This window comes from Acanthopagrus latus, chromosome 22, assembly GCF_904848185.1.
Source record: "Acanthopagrus latus isolate v.2019 chromosome 22, fAcaLat1.1, whole genome shotgun sequence".
NCBI lineage: Eukaryota > Metazoa > Chordata > Actinopteri > Spariformes > Sparidae > Acanthopagrus > Acanthopagrus latus.
In genome coordinates this window covers 14,559,968-14,586,353 of record NC_051060.1, presented here as the reverse complement: position 1 = coordinate 14,586,353, position 26,386 = coordinate 14,559,968, and the positions used below count along the sequence as shown (strand labels likewise).

The 26,386-nt window shown below is 41.4% G+C and overlaps 3 protein-coding genes and 4 non-coding genes across 16 annotated transcripts in view; 1 reads left to right on the top strand and 6 right to left on the bottom strand.

The window, feature by feature from the left end:
* LOC119012166 overlaps window positions 1-16,344 on the bottom strand; it is a 20,381-nt gene extending 4,037 nt beyond the window's left edge. For 2 of the 9 annotated variants that reach the window (XM_037085717.1, XM_037085716.1), the window contains exon 1: window positions 18-3,625. In XM_037085717.1, the coding sequence (XP_036941612.1) occupies window positions 1,895-2,851 (957 nt within the window). In that variant the 5' untranslated portion in view covers window positions 2,852-3,625 and the 3' untranslated portion in view covers window positions 18-1,894. Of the gene's footprint in view, window positions 1-17; window positions 3,626-14,800; window positions 14,872-15,201; window positions 15,693-16,212 lie in introns of those variants that run through there. The other 7 variants (XR_005072381.1, XR_005072384.1, XR_005072383.1 and 4 more) reach the window with 7 other exon arrangements.
* On the bottom strand, window positions 4,161-4,324 carry LOC119013153. Its single transcript, XR_005072701.1, has one exon. It is a non-coding gene; the product is annotated as a U1 spliceosomal RNA (small nuclear RNA).
* Window positions 7,592-7,755, bottom strand: LOC119013152. The gene has a single exon (XR_005072700.1). It is a non-coding gene; the product is annotated as a U1 spliceosomal RNA (small nuclear RNA).
* LOC119013151 lies at window positions 11,472-11,635 on the bottom strand. Its single transcript, XR_005072699.1, has one exon. It is a non-coding gene; the product is annotated as a U1 spliceosomal RNA (small nuclear RNA).
* Window positions 13,802-13,992, bottom strand: LOC119013154. The gene has a single exon (XR_005072702.1). It is a non-coding gene; the product is annotated as a U2 spliceosomal RNA (small nuclear RNA).
* dynlt1 (dynein light chain Tctex-type 1) lies at window positions 15,881-18,178 on the top strand. Its single transcript, XM_037085720.1, has 5 exons — window positions 15,881-16,143; window positions 16,321-16,362; window positions 17,175-17,298; window positions 17,411-17,488; window positions 17,967-18,178. Exons 1-5 carry the CDS (start codon window positions 16,117-16,119, stop codon window positions 18,035-18,037), a joined length of 342 nt encoding a protein of 113 aa, XP_036941615.1. The 5' UTR covers window positions 15,881-16,116; the 3' UTR covers window positions 18,038-18,178.
* tmem181 (transmembrane protein 181) lies at window positions 18,175-26,386 on the bottom strand. 2 transcript variants are annotated; one of them, XM_037085714.1, is made up of 17 exons: window positions 26,094-26,386; window positions 24,749-24,852; window positions 23,843-23,910; window positions 23,425-23,515; window positions 23,164-23,282; window positions 22,874-22,990; window positions 22,631-22,711; window positions 22,051-22,150; window positions 21,730-21,860; window positions 21,552-21,643; window positions 21,400-21,457; window positions 20,478-20,580; window positions 20,311-20,362; window positions 20,108-20,190; window positions 19,904-19,993; window positions 19,758-19,824; window positions 18,175-19,656 (listed from the first exon to the last, which is right to left on the bottom strand). In XM_037085714.1, the coding sequence occupies exons 1-17, from the start codon at window positions 26,225-26,227 to the stop codon at window positions 19,572-19,574; spliced, it is 1,575 nt and encodes a 524-aa protein (XP_036941609.1). In that variant the 5' UTR covers window positions 26,228-26,386; the 3' UTR covers window positions 18,175-19,571. The 2 variants fall into 2 exon arrangements, with proteins under 2 accessions (XP_036941609.1, XP_036941610.1); XM_037085715.1 differs by lacking the exon at window positions 26,094-26,386 and adding an exon at window positions 25,144-25,302.

Genomic DNA, 26,386 nt, shown 5'->3' with positions numbered 1-26,386 from the left:
AGAGGGTGAAGAATTACCTCCTTAAGTACATCCAGTTGTTCCCTTCAATCTACTGCCACCTTGAACATCGACAGGGCCACTTCAGTTCCTTCACGTTCCAGGTAATGTAGCAGTGGTACAGCCTTCACATGTGCCTTAAAGCTGATCATTAGAATAGAAGTGACCACGAGCGAAAACTGGCTCAGGAAGCTTTCTGCTCCATTAAACAGTGGCTTGTCATAAAAGAGGATGACATCTCATCACATTCTTGGCTGACGAGGCTTCCTGTCTCCTGATGAACTTTGCAAACTCAGGATTTCCATCCTTAAAAGAAACTCCAAAGTGTATTGCCGAGTTCGGGGTTGTCAACTGTCACTCTCTGCTGCACACACTTGATGCTTCAGTGGCTACCCTCAAGCCTTTTCACCACAGTCTGGATGAAGCCACAGTTATTTAATGATGCAGTACATCGGGCAGTTCTTTCTGGAGTACTACAGGTTGGTGGCTGAGTAACGCTTGCTGAACTTCAGCTTTAGCATTAGAGATGACTCACCAAGATCACCTTTAGTGCGGCCGAACATAGTGTTACCCCAACATGCTGAATAGAGGCTGTCAAAATGCTGGATGCTGCGATCGCGGAGATCCTGCTTGTTTCTGCCGCTGGTGATTCGCTGTCTCATGGCTTCACTGAGAGTAAGCTTTCCCTCCTCCAAGGCAAACTCAACTAGCATGCCACTCAGCTCCTCTACATGCTGGTACCCAGGCAGATGGCTTGGACCGCACACATCCTCCACACAGGGATCATGCTCAGAAACGACAACCCAATTGGTGAGATGCAGACTCTTTCTCAGCGGAGTCAGATTGTCACTTTCAAGAGTTGTAGCCCACATCCTCCTCCAGGGATCCCTCTGTGTCAGCCACCACCTCATCGTCTTCATCCTCCACCGCTTGAAGGTCTGAACATAATGGTCTGGAGCACTGAAATTTTCTGATTATCGAGAGAACAGATACTCCAAACCAATTTGCTCGTCCCCAGCAGGAACAGGAGGCTGGTAGTTTGGCTCCACAACCTTGCCAAACTACTCCTGGCATATCTGGTTCAGGCGGTGTATCAGAGGAGAAATGTACACCATGTGCTTCCTCCTTTGCTAGCCTTTGACACCTTTGATTCCACTGACGAGATAAACCTGAAACCTTTTCGGACAGCTCCATCAAACCTGTGAATCCAGTCAAAGGTGTCAAGCTGCACCATTATGCCACTGTCAGCCCACTCATTGAACAGTCGCTCTAGAGATGACACACCATACATGCGGTAACAGCTGCTAAAATTGGATTCTTTGAGCGGTACGCATCCTTCAATCGAAAATCTTTAATGATGTTTTGTAGGATTTCAGAACTGGAATCAAGCCTTACTGTGGGGGTGGTTAGTTTATCCTTTCTGCTTACCAAGCAGTTGTAGTCACCGCCCAGAATGACCTCTCTGCTGCACAACAAAAGGGGCTGTAATTCTTTGAATACTGCCAACCGCTCTTGAAGCTCCACTGTACAATACACACTGATTACTCTAAACTTGTTGCCGAACCATGAAACATCAACACAAAGAATTCTCCCATCAATTACACGTTGTACCCTCTGAATGATAAAATCTTGCCCTTTAAATAATACTGCAACCCCTGAGGATCTGTTTTTGTTGTCACCTGACCATACTGATGGGCCATGCCTCCATCTGTCCTCAAAGACCTTGTAATTCTCCCTGAAGAATAAGTTACAATCTTGAAGTAAAGATATATCATTCCCTTCTGAAAGTAGAAAAGTGAAGGCTGACGAACACTTTACTGGGTCATTGAGTCCTCTAGTATTGAGGGATGCTATGGAGAGAGGAGCCATGGGATGTAGTTCAGGGCGGTCAAGAGTGTTAGTTCAGTGACAAATTATGGGACATCCATTTTTTCCTAATGAGCTTCTTTTTCTTTGGTTTTGCAGCTTTTTCTGCATTTGACATGTCTTTGATCTGTGCAGTAGAAGAGAAGGCAACTACCACATCTTGTTCTAAAAAGGGGTTTGAGGTAGGAGACTCATTTTGGCATTTCCTTGTAGGAGAGCCTACCAGGTCTGGTACCCAGCAGGTGGTGATGGGAAGGAGCAAAGAGGCTTGTGTTGGTAGGGGGGCTTCTTCAGCCTGATCTGTGGAGATTTGAGGGGTGAGATCAGATACTGTTGCCAGATTGGCTGCAGATAACGACATCACAGGTTGGCTGTTCACTGAAGAGGAGGCAGATGAGCCTGGTGATGGGTGGACGGTGATCCTTGGCCGTTGGGATGTTGAACCCTCTAACTCCTGGAAGAGAAGATCGGCCGTTGACTCTTGAAGGGGGATGCTAGCCAGCACGTTAGCGAGGCGGTTCCCTGCCTCCTGTAGCGTCACCAGTGTCAATTCTATCTTTGAGCTTGAGAGGTGCTCTGCTTGATGCAAGATGACGAGGGCCGTTGTGGAGGCAGAGGAGTTGGAAACTTCATTGTCGTCCTTGGATAATTCAGCGCTCCAGTCCATAACCCCTGCCCCATCTTGCACCTCCTCCTCCAGGTCAAACGCTGGTTGATCATTTGGTTGCTGGAGAGCAGAGCTTGGTGGCTGCTGCACCTGGTTTGCGTGTGGACTGGGTGCCTGGTTGTCATCATCTGTTATTTCACAAATATCTTCCTGGCTTAAAGATACTGTTGATCTGAGTGTAGACAGTTTCACCCGGTTGGAGTATGCTTGAGGGCAGTCCTTAAAGCAATGGTTGGCCGAGGAGCAGAGGTTGCATTTCACTGGAGTTGGACATTGTGCTGTTGTGTGGTCTGAGGATTTGCAGTTCCTGCAGACGTTCATGGTACATGCAGCAGCCAGGTGGTCTAGGCTGCCACATTTACGGCATTCTTTGGGCTGACCAGGGTAGAATACAGACCCTCTGAAAGCTCCCAACTGGATGGTCTTTGGAAGATGCTGTAGGACCCTGTCGACTTATGAGCCGAACTTGGAATCCCCTGGTGCCTGTCTTGATTCCATCAATGTCCATTACTTCCATGGGATTGATTACTTCACAGTACCGTGCCATCCATGTCCAGACGTCTTGGTTTCTGACTCTTTCTGAGAAGATCATGACATGTACAGTTTTAAGGTCTCTTTCTGCCAAGGGTGATATGGTGATCTTCCTGAAGCTTGGTGCTGACTTCTTCTCGAACTTCTCAAGACAACTTTCATAGTGTTGCATGGTGGTGAAAATCACCTCAAAGATCTTTTTTCCAGGAAAAGCAAATAGACAGTCAAGCTGAGAGATGCCGAGTTGTTTTTGCAGGATTTGTCTGCTGAACTGCAACCGGTCCATCTGTAGATCTTCCAATCAAAGCGTACTGCATTCCTGCGGTTGGCGTGACTAGGTGCCGATGCCCTAGTGGTCCTCCCGTCAGGGGGATGGATTTTTGGCATAAGAAGCCACAGAAATATTTATTGTGCCCCATACACAGCACGACAACAATAGAGTCAGACTGGGCGAACCACCTTCTTGATCATGGTGTCTCCCCAGCCAGGTAAGGATTTAGTAATAAGTAATTTTAAATAACGTAGCTTCTAAGGAGTCAAAGAAAATTGAAGCAGGTTGTTTGTCTTTTTACATGTTATCAGGGGAGAGAGAAGTGTGGATGTGGTAGCAAACCTAGAGGTACACAAACCAGGGGACAAAATGGAAAGTGTGTGTGAAACAAGCTCTGGTGGTCTCTGGTGGGGAAAAGCAATAACTGCACTATACAACCACATACTCAACATTTTACCCATAATGGATTTTCCCATTGTTAACGGAGTGGTACACAATGTTTGCTTATTTATCCTGTGGACTGCTGGCCTTCAAATGATTTCAAAACATATTTCATTGGGGAACTCCGGAAAAAGTAAAAAAAAATATACATATATATTGGCAGATTATTTTGTGACTGAGCTGTTGTGATATCGCATTTATCAAGTCATGATTGACAGCATATTAATTTAAATTTGAGTATACATGAACATATACTGATAACATTATCACACTTAAATAATGGTACATTTTTAATTCTAAAAAAACATAGCTTCATAGGAGCTAGAGAGAACCGAAAGCTGATACTAAGCAGGTTCTCAGTTGTTAAATTGTTTTTTTACATGTTATCAGGGGAGAGCGCGAACGCAGTCCCCCACTACCAGAAATTATGCAGTCGAGATTCCCACATTTGGGGAATTCGCAGGGGTCAGCACAACCGGAGTGCAATGGCTGAGCCTCGCCCTGGGTGAACCACCTTCTTGATCATGGTATCTCCCCTGCCAGGTAAGTATGAGTTATACGCATTTGAGACCAGGGTGTCATTCACACACATACCATGCTACCTAATGGTGCTAACAACCTTTAAATTACCAAAACTAGAGACTAATAAAGAGTGTGTCAATGTGCAAGTGTCTAATGTAGAAGAAACAGTTCTACACTAAAACTGGCAACAAATATCTATATTATACTTGACAAATATTGGATCCATTTCCCATCATGCAATGCTGTATTACCACTGGAGAGCTACCCCCGATCACCAGCTGTCTCTATTTTACCTCCAACATATGAGCAACAGCTCAACACAAAGTTTAAGTGAACCAAACTAAATAATACTGCAATCAAAGGTTGCTTCATCCATGTTTTAAGTTCACATTAGTGGATATAAACACACAATTCACATTTTTCCCCTAATAACAACCACTGATCCTGATTCTTTGTTCCCTGCTCATGGCCAACCACTCCCTGTTTCTTTGTTCCCGGCTGATGGGCTACTGAAATCGCTGCAACTGCCACCCAATGGCCTGGAGAGTGAACAACACTGGTTGTTCTGCAACATAGGATTTAAACATGCTGTATAGAAGAATATTAGGCAACACAGTTCAGCAGCACACCAAACTGCAGCACCCAATGTAACAAGAAAGTGTGCATGTATTACTACTACTACTAAAAATAACAATAATAATAATAATAATACACCCTATTTGTCAGCTGCCAGATCAGAAAATCCTCAAATTAAAAAGAACAGCTGTGAAACAAATTAATTTAGTCACCGTAGGTCATGGAAACCCTTTCACTGAACCGGAGAACCACTATTTATCATTTAAGTAATAATTCTAAGATTTTCATTGAAATAAATATCTGTTAAGTCACTGTCTCTCACCAAAACAGGTAACACAATGATGATTGAGCCAATGAAACACTAATGAAAGCCCTTGCATTTGCTGTAATACCAAAAACGTACACTGGGTGTTCTGGAAATCTTCATGATTGCCACTGTAAGTACTTAATTTAAAACTTAAAATTGTGAAATGGTCTTATTTAATAGTGGAAAGAGTGGAAAGTAGTTAAAATCACAAGTAAATGTATTTCTGCACCAGAAAGAAAAATGACTCCTCATCATACAAGCCTGTGGTTCAGAAGCAAACAGTGTCACAGAAGACTGTGAGGAAATGGTCTCCCAAGGCCAAGGAATCACTGCAGGATGCCCTGGAAGCCGCTGACTGGGATGCCCTGTACAAACTACACAACAAGGATATTAATGGCCTTACTGATTACATCTCAGAATACACTCCATCCCCACCAAGTTCAGCTGCTACCCAAACAACAAACCCTGGTTTACCAGCCACCTAAAGGCCTTACTCAATGAGAAGAAGAGGGCATTTAGGTCAGGGAACCGAGCAGAGCTCAAGCTTGTTCAAGGAGAACTAAAACATAGCATGAGGGAGCGTTAGGACAACTACAGGAGAAAACTGGTGAACAAACTAAAGAACACCACCAGGGACGTAAGGAGTGGGATGAGGGAGATAACCCGCTTCCAGAGGAAAGGTGGAGGAGCAGCTGAGGGTAATAAAGAATGAGCTAATGAGTTCAACCAGTTTGTCAACAGGTTTGACTCCAGCTCCCGCAGCACAAGCTGTCCCCTTGCTGCACCCCTGTACAACCACTACAGGACACAACTCCCACAGCTCCACACCAACCCCAGCACCAGCCACCAGCTATCACCACCTCCCTTATCCCCATCACCCTGATGGCCCCCACCACAGACTCTCTCAACCCCCCGCCAGGACACTTGCACAACCCCCCACTGCCCCCTACCAACTCCTGCAAGAGACACCATTCTGCACCACCCCTCACCCCCTTCCGTCATTTACCACAGACCATGCCTGACTGCATCAGCCCTGGCGTGTTGAAGTTCTCCAGCACCTCTTCAACCTGAGACTCCATCTTCAGAGAGGGCCAGTGCTGTGGAAATCATCCTGCCAGTTCCAGTGCCCCAAAATGGACATCCAGTGGCACTGCATAATTGCAGGATAACTGCACTGACCATTTGCATCATGAAGGTCATGGAAAGGCTAGTTCTAGCACACCTCAGACCCCCAGTGTGCCCTTCACAAGACCGCCTACAGTTTGCATATCAGCCCCATGTTAGGGTCAACAATGCAATCATCTACCTGCTGAAAGAAGCCTACTCCTCCCTGGACAGACCCAATGCCTTCAAAGCCATCCAGCCCAGGCTGATGTAGGCTTCAGTGAAGAACATGCAGGTGGATTCTCCCCTGGTCACATGAGTTGATGACCATCTGATGAGCAGACCGCAGTATGTGAGACTACAGGACGGTGTATCTGACCGTCTAATCGACAGCATTGGCACCCCCCAGGGAACTGTGCTTTCTCCCTCTTGACCACCTACATTGTAGATGTTAAATTCTGCACAGAGTTGTGTCATCTGCAATGGAACGTGGCAAAGAGATGGTGGTGGACTTCAGGAGGAACGAGCCCCCGTGCTCTCCAGTCTGCACCAGTGGGACAGATGTTGACATTATGGAATCATACAAATACGCAAGTGTTGTGCTGGACAATAACTGGAGTGGTCGACAAAGAAATATTTTATAAAAAACAAAAATGTTTTTTCCATAAAATCAAATAAAAGCAAATTTTAAACCAACTTTTGAAGGTTTGTTGCTTCCATAAAGAGTTTTAAGCAAATCAACTGGGCTACGTAAAGTCTAATTTCATCAGAGGATGATGTGTAGTCTACGTTGCTAGATGAAGTGTGGATGTGGTAGCAAACCTAGAGGTACACAAACCAGGGGACAAAATGGAAAGTGTGTGTGAAACAAGCTCTGGTGGTCTCTGGCGGGGAAAAGCAATAACTGCACTATACAACCACATACTCAACATTTTACCCATAATGGATTTTCCCATTGTTAACGGAGTGGTACACAATGTTTGCTTATTTATCCTGTGGACTGCTGGCCTTCAAATGATTTCAAAACATATTTCATTGGGGAACTCCGGAAAAAGTAAAAAAAAATATACATATATATTGGCAGATTATTTTGTGACTGAGCTGTTGTGATATCGCATTTATCAAGTCATGATTGACAGCATATTAATTTAAATTTGAGTATACATGAACATATACTGATAACATTATCACACTTAAATAATGGTACATTTTTAATTCTAAAAAAACATAGCTTCATAGGAGCTAGAGAGAACCGAAAGCTGATACTAAGCAGGTTCTCAGTTGTTAAATTGTTTTTTTTACATGTTATCAGGGGAGAGCGCGAACGCAGTCCCCCACTACCAGAAATTATGCAGTCGAGATTCCCACATTTGGGGAATTCGCAGGGGTCAGCACAACCGGAGTGCAATGGCTGAGCCTCGCCCTGGGTGAACCACCTTCTTGATCATGGTATCTCCCCTGCCAGGTAAGTATGAGTTGTACACATTTGAGACCAGGGTGTCATTCACACACATACCATGCTACCTAATGGTGCTAACAACCTTTAAATTACCAAAACTAGAGGCTAATAAAGAGTGTGTCAATGTGCAAGTGTCTAATGTAGAAGAAACAGTTCTACACTAAAACTGGCAACAAATATCTATATTATACTTGACGAATATTGGATCCATTTCCCATCATGCAATGCTGTATTACCACTGGAGAGCTACCCCCAATCACCAGCTGTCTCTATTTTAAACTCAAACATTTGAGTAACAGCTCCACTGAAAGTTCAATTGAGCCAAAGCTTAATAATACTGCAATCACAGGTTGATCGATCTACATTTAAATTTCACAGAAACTGATAAAAACACACAATTTTTCATTTTCCTCACATTACAAATTCTGCCTGAGTCTTTGTTCCTGCCTCATGGCCAACCACTTCCTGTTTCTTTGTTCAGGGCTGATGGGCTACTGACATTCCTGCTACTGCCACCTAATGGTCTGGAGAGTGAACAGCACTGTTCTTCTGCAACAGGATTTAAACAGCAGACCCAACTTCAGCACTCAAATGTAACAAGAAAATATGCATGTATTATAATGATAAACTCTATTTGTCAGATGGCTGATCAGAAAAATAATGAACTTAAAAATAATTGCTGTGACACAGATGAGTTTAGTCACTGTATGTAATGGAAACCCTTTCACTGTATTCGAGAACCAGTATTTATAATTAGGGCTGTACCCGCCCCCACTTTGAACCCTCGGACCACATCTCTTTGTTCCTGTATCCGGCCTACAGACAAACATTGAAACAAACAAACTCTGTGACTAAACAAGTCTGGTCAGATTCTGAGAGCATCCTGCAGGACACTTGCTCGGACAGACTGGGATGTTCAAAGCTACAGCCACTCTGGAGGACTCTTCTCTCAGCATACAGGACTATGCTGAGTATGTGACTGGGTATATCAGCGCTTGTGTCAGCAACATTGTGCCAACCATACAAGTCAAGAAATTCCCAACCAAAAGCCTGGGACAAAACAATCAGGTACATCACATGCTACATGCTCACTCTCTTGCATTTCGATCAGGCAATGCGACGGAGTACAAGGCTGTGAAGTATTAACACATCACTGACTACAGGACCACTGCCAGCAACATCAGCTCCACAGACAGCCTGCCAGATGACCTCAATGCCTTTTACACTCGCTTTCTAGACCTCCAGCCACACCACAGAGAGGAGGCACGCACAAGCCCTTTTTTTTAACCACTCACTGCATCTGAAACTTTCACACAGAGGAGGAGGCAGAGAACTGACCCGCCTCCATACCACCAACCATCTCATCAGGTACACAAAGTCCTTAGGAAGTTCAACCCCCACAAGGCAGCTGGACCAGACAACATCCCTGGGTGGGCTCTCAGAACCTGTGTCAACAAGCTGGCTGGTGATCTCACCTCCATCTTCAACCCTTCCCTCAGCCGCAGCATGACTCCCTCCTGCTTCAAAACCACAATGATTGTACCCCTCCCCAAGAAGGGCCTACCCACATGCCTGAATGATTATAGACCAGTAGCATTCAACACATGAAGTGTTTTTAAAGAGTGGTGCTTAACCACATTCAGAGCAGCATACTGGACACCCGGGACCACCTGCAGCATGCCTACCGGCCCAACAGGTCCACCTGAGATGCTATCATTGCTGTTCTCCACTATTACCTTTCCCACCTGGAAAATAAAGACTCCTACATCAGGATGCTCTTTGTGGACTACAGCTTCACCTTCAATATGGTCATCCCCTACAAACTCAAAGAAAAACTGCCCACACTTGGTGTGCACCCCACCTTCTGTGAATGGCCTCTAGACTTTTTGACTGGCAGGCCCCAGTCTGTCAGAACTGGCAATAGGACTTCAGCCAGCATTATTACAAATTCTGGCACTCCACAGGGATGCGTCCTCAGCCCCATCCTCTATACCTTGTTCACCTACGACTGTGTCGACTCCCAAAAGGACAACACCATCCGACAGTTGGCGGATGACACAGCAGTGATAGGATATATCACTGGCTGGGACGAAGTGGCCTTAAGGCGGGAGGTAGCCAGTCTGGTGTCATGGTGTGAGGCCAATTACCTTACCCTTAACACGGACAAGATGAGGGAGATAATAGTTGACATGAGGAAAAAGAGGAGACCACATAGGCCACTGTAGACAGGGAGCTTGAAGTAGAGAGGGTGAGCAGCTTTAAATGGGCGTCCACATAAGTGAAAACCTCACTTGGTCACTCAACACCACACAGTTGTTAAAGAGGGACAAACAGTGGCTGTATTTTTGGAGGAGGCTGATAAATTTTGGCATGTCGCCTGAAATCCTCAGCAACTTCTACAGCTGCATTGTTGAGAGCATCTTGACCAGCCAGTACGGCAGCATAACTGCTATGGACGCAAACACCTGCACAGAGTGGCAAAGACTGCTGAGAAGATGACCAGGGCTCCACTGCCCTCTTTGCAGAGCATCTACCACTGCAGAGTCCACAGGAGAGCTGCCTCCATCCTCAAAAGATTCCACCCACCCCCCGCACGGACTGACACACTTCTACAGAAGTGTTGAATCTAAGAACACCACACTAAAGAACTCTTTCTTTCTCTTTCTTTACATTTTGCACATGCATAATTGTACGGCTCAGATTTGCACGCACTGTTTTAATTATTATTATTATTATTATTATTATTATTATTATTATTATTATTATTATCATCATCATCATTATTATTATTATTATTATCATCATCATCAGCGTTTTTTTCATTCTCTCATGCTGCCTTATAAAATTGCTTTATTTTGTATATATTTGTTGTATACATCTATTTTTACATTTTACATGTTTTGCAGACAGCGGCAACAATTGATCAGTCACGTGAGTTGAATTTTCACTACGTCAGACTTTATTCAGCAAAACCGTTTCTATCAAACATTTTGCATATTCACTCTGATTCGCAACACACCTCAAATTATTTTACCAATGTTTTGCAAAGTAAAGAATTTTTAATGTATTTGGCATTTCCATACAATTTCTAAAGCAATATTCTTCAAAATGCGCTGATTATTTATGGAATCAAGGCTAATGCCAGGCTCATTGAAAACCTGGCCTCAGAAGAGCAATGCATGTTGTCTTCACTCACATCCAAAGTAGAGTACATCCGTGCATCAGTAAAATTCTATCTATACAAGCTGAAGACAACACACTCCAGAGATGGACAATGCAAGGAATGAGTGAGGACTTGCTAGAACTGAGACACACAGTGTGTGTGAAACAAGCTCTGGTGGTCTCTAGTGGGGAAAAGCAATAACTGCACTATACAACCATGTACATTTGACCCATAATGGATTTTCCTAATGTTGATGCTGAACTACACAATGTTTCCTTATTTATCCTGTTGATTTTTGGCCTTCTGGTGATTTCAAAAGATATTTCATTTGGACGCAATCCAAAAGTGAATAATAAAATACTGGCAGATTATTTTGTGACTGTGATTTCATAATCACCAGTTCTTTATTTATAGCATTATTCTAAATTAAGTACACATAAGCATATACTGATAACATTATCACACTTTTGAATGATGGCACAAAAAAGACATACTTAATTTTAAATAATGTAAATTCTAAGGAGTCAAAGAGAATTGAAGCAGGTCGTTTGTCTTTTTACATGTTATCAGGGGAGAGCGCGAACGCAGTCCCCCACTACCAGAAATTATGCAGTCGAGATTCCCACATTTGGGGAATTCGCAGGGGTCAGCACAACCGGAGTGCAATGGCTGAGCCTCGCCCTGGGTGAACCACCTTCTTGATCATGGTATCTCCCCTGCCAGGTAAGTATGAGTTGTACACATTTGAGACCAGGGTGTCATTCACACACATACCATGCTACCTAATGGTGCTAACAACCTTTAAATTACCAAAACTAGAGGCTAATAAAGAGTGTGTCGATGTGCAAGTGTCTAATGTAGAAGAAACAGTTCTACACTAAAACTGGCAACAAATATCTATATTATACTTGACGAATATTGGATCCATTTCCCATCATGCAATGCTGTATTACCACTGGAGAGCTACCCCCGATCACCAGCTGTCTCTATTTTACCTCCAACATATGAGCAACAGCTCAACACCAAGTTTAAGAGAACCAAACTAAATAATACTGCGATTACAGGTTGCTTCATCCATGTTTTAAGTTCACATTAGTGGATATAAACACACAATTCACATGTTTCCCCTAATAACAACCACTTCCTGACTCTTTGTTCCCTGCTCATGGCCAACCACTTCCTGTTTCTTTGTTCAGGGATACTGACATTCCTGCTACTGCCACCTAATGGTCTGGAGAGTGAACAGCACTGACAAGTAAGAAAGTATGCATGTATTATAATAATAAACCTTATTTGTCAGATGGCTGATCATAAAAATAATGAACCTCAAATTGCTGTGACGCAGATGAATTTAGTCACTGTATGTCATGTAAACCCTTTCAACCAACTGGAGAATCAGTATTTATGCTTAAATACTACATTTAAAACCTTCAAATTATGACATGGATTTATTTCATCACTGAGGAAATATGAAGTTATAATCTCTGGTAAAAGTTTTTTTCTTTTTCTGCATCAGAATGGGGCAAGGACAATGACTGATAGGATTCTAACATTCTGTATTGTAGAGTATTAGGCACTACAGTTCAACAGCAGCACAAACTGCAGCCCCCAACATGATCATGCAGTTGAAACAACCTCTCTCGAACTACTTCAATAAAAACTGCTTACAATTTAATTTACTTAAAGGGATATTGCGGTGTAAGTTTAATCCATGTTCTAACACACCTTGACACCGAGTAGGACCCCCCTTGAGAAATAAAGTTAACCGCTAACTTATGTAGTTTTAACATCCTCAGAAACGACCGTACAACAATACACTGCAGTAAATGGGTCCAAATATAAACCGCCATCAAAAAGCCACAAATAATGCTCAGAACAGCACCAAACTTCACCAACATTAGAAATAGGGTCCCAGTGCATATTTCGAGGCATCAAAGATTTGATATCGTTGCTGGAATTGTCGGAAAACTCACCACCCGAGAAGCCCCCTTGTTGTGGGGAAGCCGTGTGAGTTGATTACCGAGTGCAGAAGAGTCCCGCAGTAATGATCACCATTGAGCTGCAGAACTCTACTGCACCCCTACTTGGTGTCACCGTGTGTTAGACCACAGATTAAACTTACACCGGAACATCCCTTTAATTTTTCATACGATTTCAATGTTCATCCGAGGACCATTACTTGCTGGGTTGTTGTGATTAACTTCATTAATTGTAGCTAACTGAACCTATATAATTTTATTCCTCTATATGGTAGATGAATTGGCATTTCTGTAGCACTTTTCCAGTCTACTGACCCCTCAAAGCAGTTTACAGCATTTGTCACATTCAGACATTAACACACACACACACACACACACACACACTGCAGGCAGATGCTGTCATGCCAGGTGCCAACCTGCTCATCATGAGCAATCTGGGGTTTCGTATCTTGTTCAAGTATATTTCAACGTCCACCTTCCGACTACTGGACAACAGAGCTGCTATTATGGCTAATAGAAACTAAGTACTAACTGAATCTAAGTACACACAGTGTTAACAGGCTGTGAAAGAACACATGACAGATGAGATTTTCCGTTCAGGGAAATGAGCAGAGCAATAAGGAACCCACTAACAGATTCAATCCTATCATTCCGTATGAGGATTTTACGTCAGATTTGGAAAGGGCAGTAAATATGGCACATTTCTCCATGCTTCATTCAATACTTGCATCATGCAGATTCAAATACACACAAAAATGTCACGAAAATTCAGCCTCTTGCTCTTCATATGCCCGTAAACATTTTTTTTTTTTTTTTTACAACACAGACACAAGCTCCTTAAAATACACAGCAACAATGATAAAGCAACTGCGTTTAAGACCATGGCTAAAACTCTTGTTTTTCTTTTCAACAGCAAAAGGGGGGTGCACCGTTCCTGGAAGTACTGCAATACCAGGTCGATGCGTGGAGTGGACGGAGCAAGCCCCTATTCCATCTCCCTGCTCCAAAAATCAATTTAATATATGGTCCCCGGGTAGGGGACGTATCAGATATTAAACTGATAAGAACAGATACTACACTTGATCTTAGCCAAAAGGCCGAGAAGCGATACCGCATTTCTGGCGAAGTGGGAGGGTCATTCGCCTCACTATAACTCTTAGTCACGGTTGTATGATTTCAATAACTACAAAAACAGTGCCAACGAATTGTTAAAGTGTTGTTTCATGTTTTATGACTGATCGGCACACAAAGACGCATTCGATCGTAGACTTTAGTTACGGAAAGATGTCAAAGTGAATGCGGGTAAAGGCTATTTCTGGTCACGTGGGGGACTACTGCCCAATGAGCCGTCACTATGAATTACTATCTTAAATTCCTATTTGTGGCTTTCATTGCGGTAAAATTGTTAATTAGTTCGGTCAAATGATGTTATTTTGATTAAGTATGACTGATCAAAACTTTTGAATTTTGAAATTAACCGCAATAGATCGAAACTAACAGAACATGCATATTCTACGTCAACAAGGGCTTCCGCAATGATAGATGAGCTCTGTCTCCCTCTGGTGAAGAAAAATATGTAGGAAACCACGCGGAGGCCCAAATTTACACCGGTTCACAATAAAGCAATAAGCTTTGCATTGTACTGAATTAAACATATAAAAGCCCACGCGAATTTAAGCAACCCTGTAAGTTCAATCAAAATAACACTGGAAATCCACAGTTCAGGCCCAGTGCATCAAACTCGCAGCAAAAATGTTTCAACTTCCTGCATTTTTGTTTTCAAAATAAGAGTTTTCGCGACAACTTTATAGCAAAACGGTATCCAGGATTAAATAAACGGTATATGGATTTAAAAATGTATTGAGCTATTTGAGACAAAATATATGTAATATTTAACTAATTAAAAGTGGTTTTGACCTTTTGCGTGAACTTCAACATGAACGCGACCGTCGGGCCTGCTCCACCGACCGTGACGCAGTACACTTAACCTAAAAAAAACGTTTTGAATGTTACTAGTTTAAATAATTAACACCAATGGCATTAGACAAAAGAGAATATGAGTGGATGCTTTGAATCCGTAATAGCTATATACCACAGTAAATGTAAGACCAAGTTTACTAGTAGCAGTTAATGGCGTCCATAAAGTTGCTAGCATCCTTCAACTGAGTTAGCTTGCTATTTAGCATTAACGCTAAAGCTATGGTCGAACTTTAGCCAAAGTTAGCATATGAGTTCGCAAAACGTAGCGGTTACATAAGCGATATAAAACGGCCCTGTAGTTCATACAGTTTTACGACAAGCAAAGATTATAACCTTACCTTGGACATTCGATGTAAAACCAAAGCACTAAGATGATGCAACTCTTAAAAAAGGTGTTTTGTAAAAGCGTTTACCTTACCGAGACTGTCAACTTCGACATGTTGCGCCAGCGACTGCGTCACACGTTACCTTACGTCAAATAACACCTTTCCTATCAGTAACCAGCAGGGGGAGCGCAGTGATTATATTTTAAGTTACATTTAGGGCATTTAACAGACGCTTTTGTCCATAGCGACTTACAATAAGTACATTTGCCTCGTAAAATTTCTGTAATTAATTGTCAGATTCATCGTTCCAGATAGGTAACGTTTAGTGGAAATTGAAATAAATTGTAATCCAAGCCACAGTTTTAAATAGTGCGTCTAAATGCTACAGTATAAATCAATATGACACGCAGATAGTCAACAGGATTTCCTACTGCAAAAATTGTTGGTCGGAATGGGACTGCTGCAAATACAAGTTGTCATTTGCCAGCATACCAGGACTGCTGATACAGTTGTGTACTGAGATCCAATGATTAATCAAGTACATGCTCATAGGGAAATGTAGCAAATGTGACAACTGTCTAAACCAGTGATCAAATAAAAATACCAAACATGTTCAGGCGAAGCGGGCTTCTTCTTCTTTTTTTTTTTTAACAGTTGGCTACCATTTCGCATAATTTCGGCCATCTTTCTTGTGTGAATGTTAGGAACAACTGCTAAACAACACGTGTCGATCACGAAAGCTACTATTTAATCAATTATTTTATCCGAGAGAACCATTTCGTACTTTGCCGAGAAATGTGGCCTTTTCATGGGTCCTCAGTCCCGTAGACTTGTAAAGACGTCACCTTAAGCTGGAGGAGTACAACCGGAAGTCATGTTCTTGTGTTGAAAGTCGACATCGGAGAATTGTTGTCAGTAGTTTCAGCCATGGACGAATATCAGACAGAAGAGGAGGTAGGTTTGACACTTGAAACTAGTTGTTGCTTGTATTTTTGTCACCTACAAATAACACTGAGATATTACCACACAGCTGTGTCGTGTGTTGTCCAGAGAGCGATGTTAGAAGGCGAGCAGCCATGTCCAGTGGCTAGCTTAAACTTTAACGCTACTGTTTTGTTTCTCATTGAACAGACTGCGTTCGTCGTTGAAGAAGTGAGCAAAATAATCAAAGAGGTAAGCAAAGCATAGTCTTAATGCCTTTCGGTTTGTCCACATATTTTAGGTTTTATCGGCTTTTTGCTTTCATTAGCTAGCAACTTTGTGTTGAGCTACCCTGTGGTTGCTAAGGACACTGTAACGGTTGCTAGGCACCGTCCATCGTATATCAAGCACTGATAAAACGTCTTCATACAGTGTTTTTAATACATGAATTACTGATGTAACGTTATATAAGCTGTATTACAGTAACAAGTGATGGAATGCAACTAAGTACTATATTTGAGTGTAATCTTGAGGTACTTGTACTTGACTTGAGTATTTCCATTTTATGGTGCTTCATACTAATTCCACTGCATGTTGGAGGCAAATATTGTATTTTTATTTTTTTTTTACTCTCTACATTAATTTAGTATACATACACATACACAATACATTAGTCTAGTTACTGTTCAGATGTATACTGCATCAGAGCCAAATGAGTGCATGTTTAAATTTTATTGACAATCAGATGAAAAAGGAAAATAGTGATTCAAATAATCATAAAAATGCTGGACATAGGATTTGATAATTGGCCAGGCCGATAATGAATCAACCCACAGTATTCAGTATATGAATACATGTATATACTGTATATATATTTATTTGTATAAATATAGGACAGCAGGGATAAGGTGCATGTGTATATTATCTATTCATGTATGTACATAACAAACAAATGTAATTAGAGAATGTAAAGGCAACACAGGTACTTCATACAGCACTGTCAATTTGAAACTATACGGTGTGGTCCAAATAACATCCTTACTTTGTTTAAAATGTCTCTGTAGTCTGTAGAAGCAGCCATAGGAGGAAATGCCTACCAGCACAGCAGAGTGAACCAATGGACAACTAATGTAGTGGAGCAATGCCTCAGTCAGCTCAGCAAGCTTGGGAAGCCTTTCAAATATATTGGTATATGATTGGTATATGTGCTGCTGCCTCTCAAATACATGAAACAATATTTTTCAGATGCTTGTTGGGCTCTGAAGCTTGTATTAAAAGATGTGTATTTTTGTCCCCACAGTGACATGTATCATCATGCAGAAGAATGGAGCAGGTCTGCAGACAGCTAGCACATGCTTCTGGGACAACTCTACTGATGGTAAAATAAAACACCTCTGTGCTTTTCATAGATGCAGCTTTGAAATGACCTACAATGTGTTGTATGACTGGTTTCACTCAAGTTATGTTTTGATCAAGAAACAGTTTGGAGTGTCGAGATCATCTGCTGGTTCATGGTTACAGACTCGTCCTCGTTTTCTTTACACATATTTTACTTACCAAAATGGGAGACAGAGCACACTGAAAACAAAGTTTGACATAGATATGACAGTTTTATAATTGTGAATTAATTTGGCCAAGATAAAGTTGGGAAAATCTGATGTAATTACAGCCCTAATGCCAGGCTTGTGAATCGTTAAGTACCTAAGTGGGAGAAATGTCAATTTTATAGCGACTATTGGTGTGCTCTTGAGCAAGGCAGCTGTCTTGGAAATGCTTCAGTCAAGCTTGAGAGTCACCAGCTCTAAACTTGAAAATGCAGGGTTGTCACTGACTTCACTCTTCATTACACCCAACAGGAAGCTGTGCAGTCAGATGGGAGAACAAGTCCATGTACTGTATCGTCAATGTTTTTGGGCTGGCCATCTGAACAGACTACATTGTTCCAGTGTGTTTGAAATGTAAAAAAATTTTGTATGTTTTTCAGAACCAGCATGTTATGTTGGTTATATTTTAATATATGCATTTTTTTTATATTAAGTGCAATTGAATAAAACAACACCATGCTGTAGGTATTTTGCTTTATTTACACGTGACATGACAGAGTGCTACATGCACAGCTTTTATCTCACAAAGCAACAAAAATGGCAAGAACTTCAAACATATCAGGACCCACAATAACCTCATTTCACCACTGATAACAACCAGAAGCTACATTCAAACTGAAATAATCAAAAATGTACATTTATGTCAAAGCATTTACATATCTGAAACTGCTGCCCATTAAAAAGAAAACAGTGATATAAAGACAAGGCACCATCTTGATTAGAATACACGTTGAGATACTATTTGTAAGGAACAGGAGAAGTTTGTTTTGGCCGTTTTTTTTTTTGTCCATAAGCTTCAGTTATATAAAAGAAAGGAAAGGGCAGCATGTCTCACATTGTTGGCAATCCAAGGACAGGAGAACAAAAAACAGAATATTTAAAATAATATGCTCTACATAAGGCAAAAGATATTTGGCCAATGGTTTACCTACTGCATGGATAAGAAATGTTTAACATGATAGATCAGTAGTCCATTTACATAAAGTTGTGTAATAGTCTTGCAGGTCATCAAAATCCATCCACCCATATAATGAGATAATACCGTATCAAATGCCACCACTTTTTGGCAAAATAAATACAATTCATTATAAGTGCAAAAACAAAGCTTCCTTCCAGGGGAAGAATTGGTAAGAAGTGGTAATAGATCAGTGGTCTCTACTCCAGTTAAGACTCTGTGGGTTTTTTTGTTTTTTTTTAAACATGTCTGAGGACAATTAAAGTTTGTCAACAACGAACACTGCTATGGCACTAAAGTTCACCAAACATGTCAATGCTGACGAGCCACAATGTACCATTAGGTGTGTATAGCAGTTGCAGCATAAGCTTCCTTTACTCTCTACCATCAGTATATAGTGTTCCTCAGCTTTGGCCATATGCATATATGCATTTTTCATTCATCTCAGACTGCCAGAGAGCACAAAGGAATGGCAAGAACATCAGTGCAAGAATAGAAAAAGGACAGTGGTTCACCACTAAGCATTAAAACAAAAACATTGATTTCAAACGCAAATAAATCCCCAATTAATATTAGCACTTTCCCCGAATATTTTGAAGCGTAAAATGGTGAAGTAATGCTGGTTGTGAGAAAGTAAAGTTTACAAATAGGTAAAAATTGTCATGTTTTACATCAGTCTGTTTCCTATGTTTTCAATGAGGCTGAAAGCATAAACAATTAAGTAAAAGTACAGTACATTCAGTCGACATGGAACTTATCCTCTTTTAAAAATAGATTTATGTACACTTACAATATGTAATTTTGCATTACCAATGCAAATACTCCTTATTTACAAGTACACATGTATAGTGTGACAGTTTGTTGCGTTTTCATTATTTCCAACAGGGACACAGAGATCCGCGTCAGTCACTGTCACTCTCATCCTGGTACTTGGCAGTTGCCTTGATAGCTCGTCCATTTTGTAAAGGCATGTCCTCATAATCGCTCCTTTATGAAGACGAAGAAAACATTAGTTCACACAGTGAATTCTACCTTCGAAACTGTAAGGATTACAGGTTCACAAGGCAATCAAGTAAAAAAAAGCTTACCCATATATAACTTCATCATCGGAGTCATTTAGCATGGAGAAGGCAGGATTATCCTTTAACTGGGAGTCTGTGAAATCAAACAAAACCAGTTAGGTTGATGCATTTGTTGATAATTTACAGTATTGACACTGTATTGTATTACCTACCATAAAGGGCATTCTTGGAAGGGGAATACACAAATGCTAATGTGTACAAGTAAAAGTTGAGTAGGCCATAGAATGATAAAAATTCAGCTGGTATGTCTGGAGTAAAGGAAGAATTTCTCTCAATTTAAGACATCAGCATGCAATCTCATGTGGTACATTTAAGCGAAATCATGGTCAAAATGAAATATCATTTTAAAAGGATATAGTTTTGGTAATGAGTAGACAGTTCAGCAACAAAGTTGTCTTGGAGAGCCTTGGCACCAAACCTCAGGTAGAGAATGACCATGCTGGAGGAGAAAGGGCAACAGGAAGATCAGAATCAAATTTAGTCAAATTTACCATAAAGGGCCTTTAAAAAAAAATCATTAAAGACTCCTGTTAGTTCTTTTATATTTCTTGCAACTGACCTTATTACAAGGACCACAAATGTCAGCGCTGTCAAAAACCTGAGCCGGAGATCTAGTGATGGAGAACACAGAGAGTATAATTTAATAGTTTTATCATAATTAATGTTATCACAGTAATAGAAATAGGCGTGAATCAAATGCAGAGAGGCGAGGCATGCTGTTGATACCTGAGTATGGCATGTTCTTGAGCTCAGAACAAGCTCTGACAACCAGGAAGATCAGGTAGAGGATATAGAGGACGACTATAATCAGGAAGAAGACCTTCATGCCCTGGAGAAAAAACACCAGATTTTATCCAACTGCTGAATAGTAAATAGAACAACTCTGCCCAAACACTAAGCTTTACCACAACCAGTACCTCTGCTGGAGCCTGAAGAAGTCTCCTCTACAAGCTCATGTTTTATTTGCTTTCATAGAGCAATCTGGTACCCTTCCTGTTCCGACAGATTTTCTTACTTTCCAGTCTTTGTTGGGCCAGTCACAACTGTTTGTCTGGGTCAGGTTTGATACAAAGCAACCAAGATGGCAAAAGAGGAAATTTGAGCATCAGCCAGAATATTTTCACATCTAACATGACAAATTAATCATTTATTCTGACTGAACCAGAGTAAATGATTGTTGATTTTAGCGGACACACTCTGACATTCACAGTTGCTCTCAAGGTTGATGTTTACTTTTTCTACCTTTTAGTCATTTAGATACCAAGAAGAACGTATCTAGGTATTTAACATTGCTCAGTACTACACCAAACACTGCACTGATTCTGACCGATTCTAACCAGTGGCATTTTGGTCTTCATCTATTATTAATGCCCCGTGGACCTCAAAAACTGAGAGGTTCCAAACTAACTCATGTTTGAAAACTGGCCCAGCGATGGCTGCCAACCTCTACCTTAACCTCTGTCTATCTTGTGTTTTATTTTTTCCTTTGGTGTCCTTGAAAAGAAGATATTGATGTTTTGCCTGGTAAAATAAAGGTTATAAAAATGAAATAAAATGTGGAATAACAGCATAAAAAAACAATAATATGTTCCCCATCTTTGACTCCCACTTCATTAAACTGATCAAAGTCATTGTGTAAAGTTCTCACCTCAAAGTTTGCTATATCCACTTTATAGCTATAGGTTGGGTCTTGGAGTTCATTAACCCTGCAAGTTCAGAAAAGGAGAGTAGAATCCTGTCAGTCCTGTTTAAATTCACAGTTTCAATCCTGCTACTAGTGGCCGATGAGGTCAGACTTACGTTTGCCATATGCCAAGTGTAACTGCCGAGAGCCACAGAAGACCCACAATGATCAGCTTAGGCAGGTAGAAGGTCAAACATTTTCTCTCACCCTGTGGAAACAATACAAAACGCATTAAAAAACATACGCTAAAAATAAGAGCAAAACATTTAAGTATAGGTTTAGTAGTGGACCCACCTGAACCCTGATGCCATGATAAACACAGAGCCAGAAGAGCAGCAGGGCACACAAGAACAGAGCCTGGAAGAAAGCATCCAAGGTCCCCGGAAACCAGCTGTTCACCAGGAATGACAGTGGGAAAAATGGATCTGAGAAGGAAAAAGGAAACCAAACACAGTAAGCAACAGTTCTTTATATTGAAAAGGATACATATATGCAGTTCACATTGGCTGTGAATATAAAGGTGCATCTGGTATGGTAAAAAGGTGACTTAACAGGCTTTAATCTGATGGGGAAATTGAGGGTAAAAGGACATGAGGAGGGATCACTGAAGCTCACCATTGTAGAGTAGAAGCAGAGGGAGCAGGATAGACATCCACTTCTGTTCTATGCCCCAATCCCTCATAGAGAACTTCCTCAGTGAGTGTGCAAACATACACTAGAACATGGAAAGAAAAAAACGTTAGTCCTGTATTTGGTACAGTCGGTTTTAAGTCTCTGAATTACACAATTTGTCTTTTGTTCAATTGGTAAGCTTGGACAGTGTAAATGGAGAGCAAATTATGACCAAGACCAGTGTGTATCAACACCGACACAAAACCAACACTTTGAGGGGTTGAGACAGAGTCAAGAACAAGGCCAGACCAGTGCATGAGCAACACTTAAATGACCAACGATAAAATTTGGAACCTTTGTCAAGTACTACAATACTAATGTGCAAACTTACGATGCTTTTATAACATGAACTGGGCAAAATAAGAAATCTACTCTGTCCAAAGTGTATATAATTAAACTGTCATCTTAGTAACCTTTCATATCAGCAGAAATGTTCTTTTCAGGCAGATGCCGACATTTCATTTGAAGACGTTTAGCGGCTGATACAGATGACATGCTGATAAAAAGTAATCTGTCCTCTTACCGTCACCATAAAGGTCAGCACAACAAAGACAAACCGGAACCAGATCTCCACTTGCGAGAAGGTGGGATTGTACATTTTCCACTGAGGAGGAATTTAAAAAAGAGAACAAAGGGAGAAAATCAGAAAGCGTTAAGAGGCTGTGACGGACCTGTGAGCTCAAAAATCTAATGCAACACCAAAAATACAAACATCACAGTTTAATTTATGAGCTGAAAAAGAATCCTGCCAGTGCTCTCCACTTACCACAAACTTGACTTTGATTTCATACGTGATATTTTCAAGGCCTTTGAAGCTGACCATGACCTGGTACCGGGTGTAGTTCAGATAGCCAAGATGGAGCACAATGATTTCATCACATATCTGAAAGGAGAGACCAAAAAACTCAGAGGATGTCACCATCTGTCAATGTGACATGACAATCAAATCAGATCCTGCACTCATCATTAATGACATTTCATGAACTCACACGGCTGCCTGATGAAATGTTAATGAAAGCATGCAGCCAGAGAGAAATATGGCTGACTGACACTTACAGTCCCGCAGTGGAGCATTCGTGATCTCTTGTGCCCTTGGTTGATCTGCATCACACTGGCATCCTGCATCACTCCCTTCAGCTCAACATTGATGTCAAAAGGCTGCTGGAAGTCTCCCACTGACACACACAGCAGTAAAAACATATTGTTATTAGCCAGATACACTTGTGTTTTCAAAACAATAGAAAGCTGTTTGAGGTGTGTCATAGAAACGCCCTAAATATTCAACTTTAATGTTTGTAGTTCAGTCTGTGGTCTTACTATTACTGTGTTCAGCCTGCATCACACAGGTGAGCCATAGCTGCTGGTTGTAGGTGGTGAGGGGGGGAGAATCTAGGTTGAAAGGCCCAGTCTGAAAATATACAATGAACGACATAATTACTTTGCTAATCAACATAAAAAACAAAAGTTATCCAAGTGAGAGCTTCTCTTCAACACAACATACATCAAATTAAGAGGGCGAGGGTAATTGCAGGGTGAAGATCATACTAACACCACTAACGAAACACTTTATTTTTTATAAAATAAATTGTACACTAGTGGTAAATCTGCAACTATCTCACCAACCCATCACCATTCATGTCTTTACATTCATGCTTAAGCAAAGTGACTGCATTCATTTAAAATGTTGGATGTGCAAGCTCTTGCCATTTCGGCAACGCACACCTTTTCATCTTACCTTAATTGAGAAGTTTTTGACAAGTAGCTGACTGCCATTGTGCTCTTGCTCAGAAATAATCTTTGGACCTACACAAATCAAGAACGCATGATGACTACATTGCTTTTTTTTCCACATGGCATTACTCAAGAAGACCTCAAATCACATGGATATCTGCAAACAAGAGGTCTGACTTCAACTCTATTGGATATCTTGCGACCTGGATGACAAAAATAAATCTGTTTAGACAGTATGTACCTGAAGTGAAGCTTTGCTGAGATTCCTATGCTATGGGCGAAAAATGTACAGCCATATAAACGGAATAAATCAAGTTAAAGGGGCACTATGTAGTTTTGGCGAAGAAAATCCAACTTTCAAACAATATTAATGGGGGTAATGATACAAACTCAGATATATTGATCTTTTCCGAAGCTCTTCACAGAGGAGAATAATTCCCCAGAACACTGTTTATATTTGACTGACCCTGCCACATTTCTAGCTTCATACGAAGTGAAATTGAAACTGTGTTGTCTTTTAAGGACAGCTTTTTCTTTATTCAACGTATTCAGTCATGGAAACAAGGTGTGTTTGTTTATTAGTTTATTTAAGCAGTCAAAGAAGATCTTTCTGTTCTGATTCACATTTCTTCCCCACAACTACATGGTGCACCATTAATACTGTCACCACATCTGCAAATGCTTTGATGTCACCAAAGTTAAAATTGGGACAATCCAAAAAGCAGCAGAGTAGTGGTTGAAACCAGGTCACATTTTAAAGTGTTCTGCTATTGATAACAGCAGGTGATGCAACGAAGCGGAGTGACTCTCTCACTTCCTCTGTATCTCAGAACCCCTACGTTTGCACTTAAATGACTTCTGGCCAACACCCAGCCAGGGCAAATGTTAAAGAAACGTTTATCAGGCATACCTGCGATCCCAATGAAGACTGTGAGGGCAAAGCAGATCAGGAACAACACGAAGACCAAGACGAAATGCCTTTTAGACAGGGTGTAGAGCCGCATGGGGGCCAATCTGTCACAAGGAGACAGACACACACACACACACCAATAATATAACCAAAGCCACAACTAGAGAGTGTGAGAAACAAACCAACTCCAGTAATGTTTGTTTTGAGCTCAACGCTGTAAACCCTGCCGCTTGCTTTTCAGGCGCGGATATGTCAACACTGCTAGCTTCTATGCTAGTTTATGCTAGCGGTAACAGATGGCAGCCAAAGGCACAGTGGCTTTAACACTTATCCTCACACAATTAAACGTCAGAAACACATCTCGGGTGTGTCCGCTGACTAAATATCACACTTACCGCTCCATTTCTTTCGGGTTTCAGTCTCGGTATCGAGAAAAAAGGCACAACATTCGCAGTGAATTGACATCCGTGTATCAACATCAGCCTGCGACAACTGGAATGCAACGTCACCGAAACGTGACGCCACCGGGCAGGAAGAGAACGTGAAAGGGTAAGGGTGCTTGTCGGAGTGCGTAGGGAACACAGTAGGATTCCCTACGTCCTTCCGCGTCCTTCTTTTGGATATACGTGCTTGTTTAGGCTGCGAAACTGCGATATATGTTTCACTAGCAAACATTATGTGGATGTTTCATATTTGATTTATTCGTGGGTAAGATGTTTATTTTATTCGGCCAAAATCGAGAAGGTAACGACTATGTGAACCGCTGAACCTCGCGCATGCGTACCACGACTTTCCCCCTCATTTCTAATGAGCTAAACGTTTCTATTAAGTTAATGATTTCCTTCCAATTTTAACAACATTTAGACTTTAGGATACGTTATGTGTTTTATTATCATATACAGGAAATACAATACTACATCGTCTTCCACATGACAACACTTGTTGCCTTTAGAAAGCAATCGAGAGGCCCCTAAAATGTGGTACCAACTAAAATTCTAGTACTTCTGGAGAGAATGTAAAGTACTATAGTCTGCACTAATTTTTCATTTTCCACCCATGTTACGATGTTTTTTACCCCATTCAGCCTGCCACCCCCTGAAATGTAAAGCCACGAGATATAATGCAATAAACGTATGGCTCTACATCAGTACCTGCAATTAACACCTTTCGTTTGCATCTGCCATCTTAACACAACATGCCCATAATGACACATAACTGTTCTGCACAACAGGGCACATTTGTTTGATGATCATAATTCACAGCATACAGCGCCTAAATAGCCCTGTTATATAACGCAGCTGAAAATGGATGTGCCATTGTGTTGGTAGGTAAACAGGAGAGCCACCTGTAAAAACGATCATCTCGGTAAGGTGTCAGGTCCTCCTTCAGCTCGTTGTAGGCCTCCTGGATCTTCCTACAGAAGTATTTCAGCTCGCTGTACAGAGGGTTTTCCAACCCGGACGAGTAGTCGTTGTCCATTATCCCACCGAGCCGTCTGACGGCTGAAAATGGCGATGTGGAAACAGCCCGTGGTCTTTAGAGAACAGCACAATGGTCCGTCCGTTTTGTCACGTCGCTTGATTGAAAGTGCAGCCGAAGCTGTTTTGTTTGTGTCGGTTCAAAAGAAAGAAGGGGGCC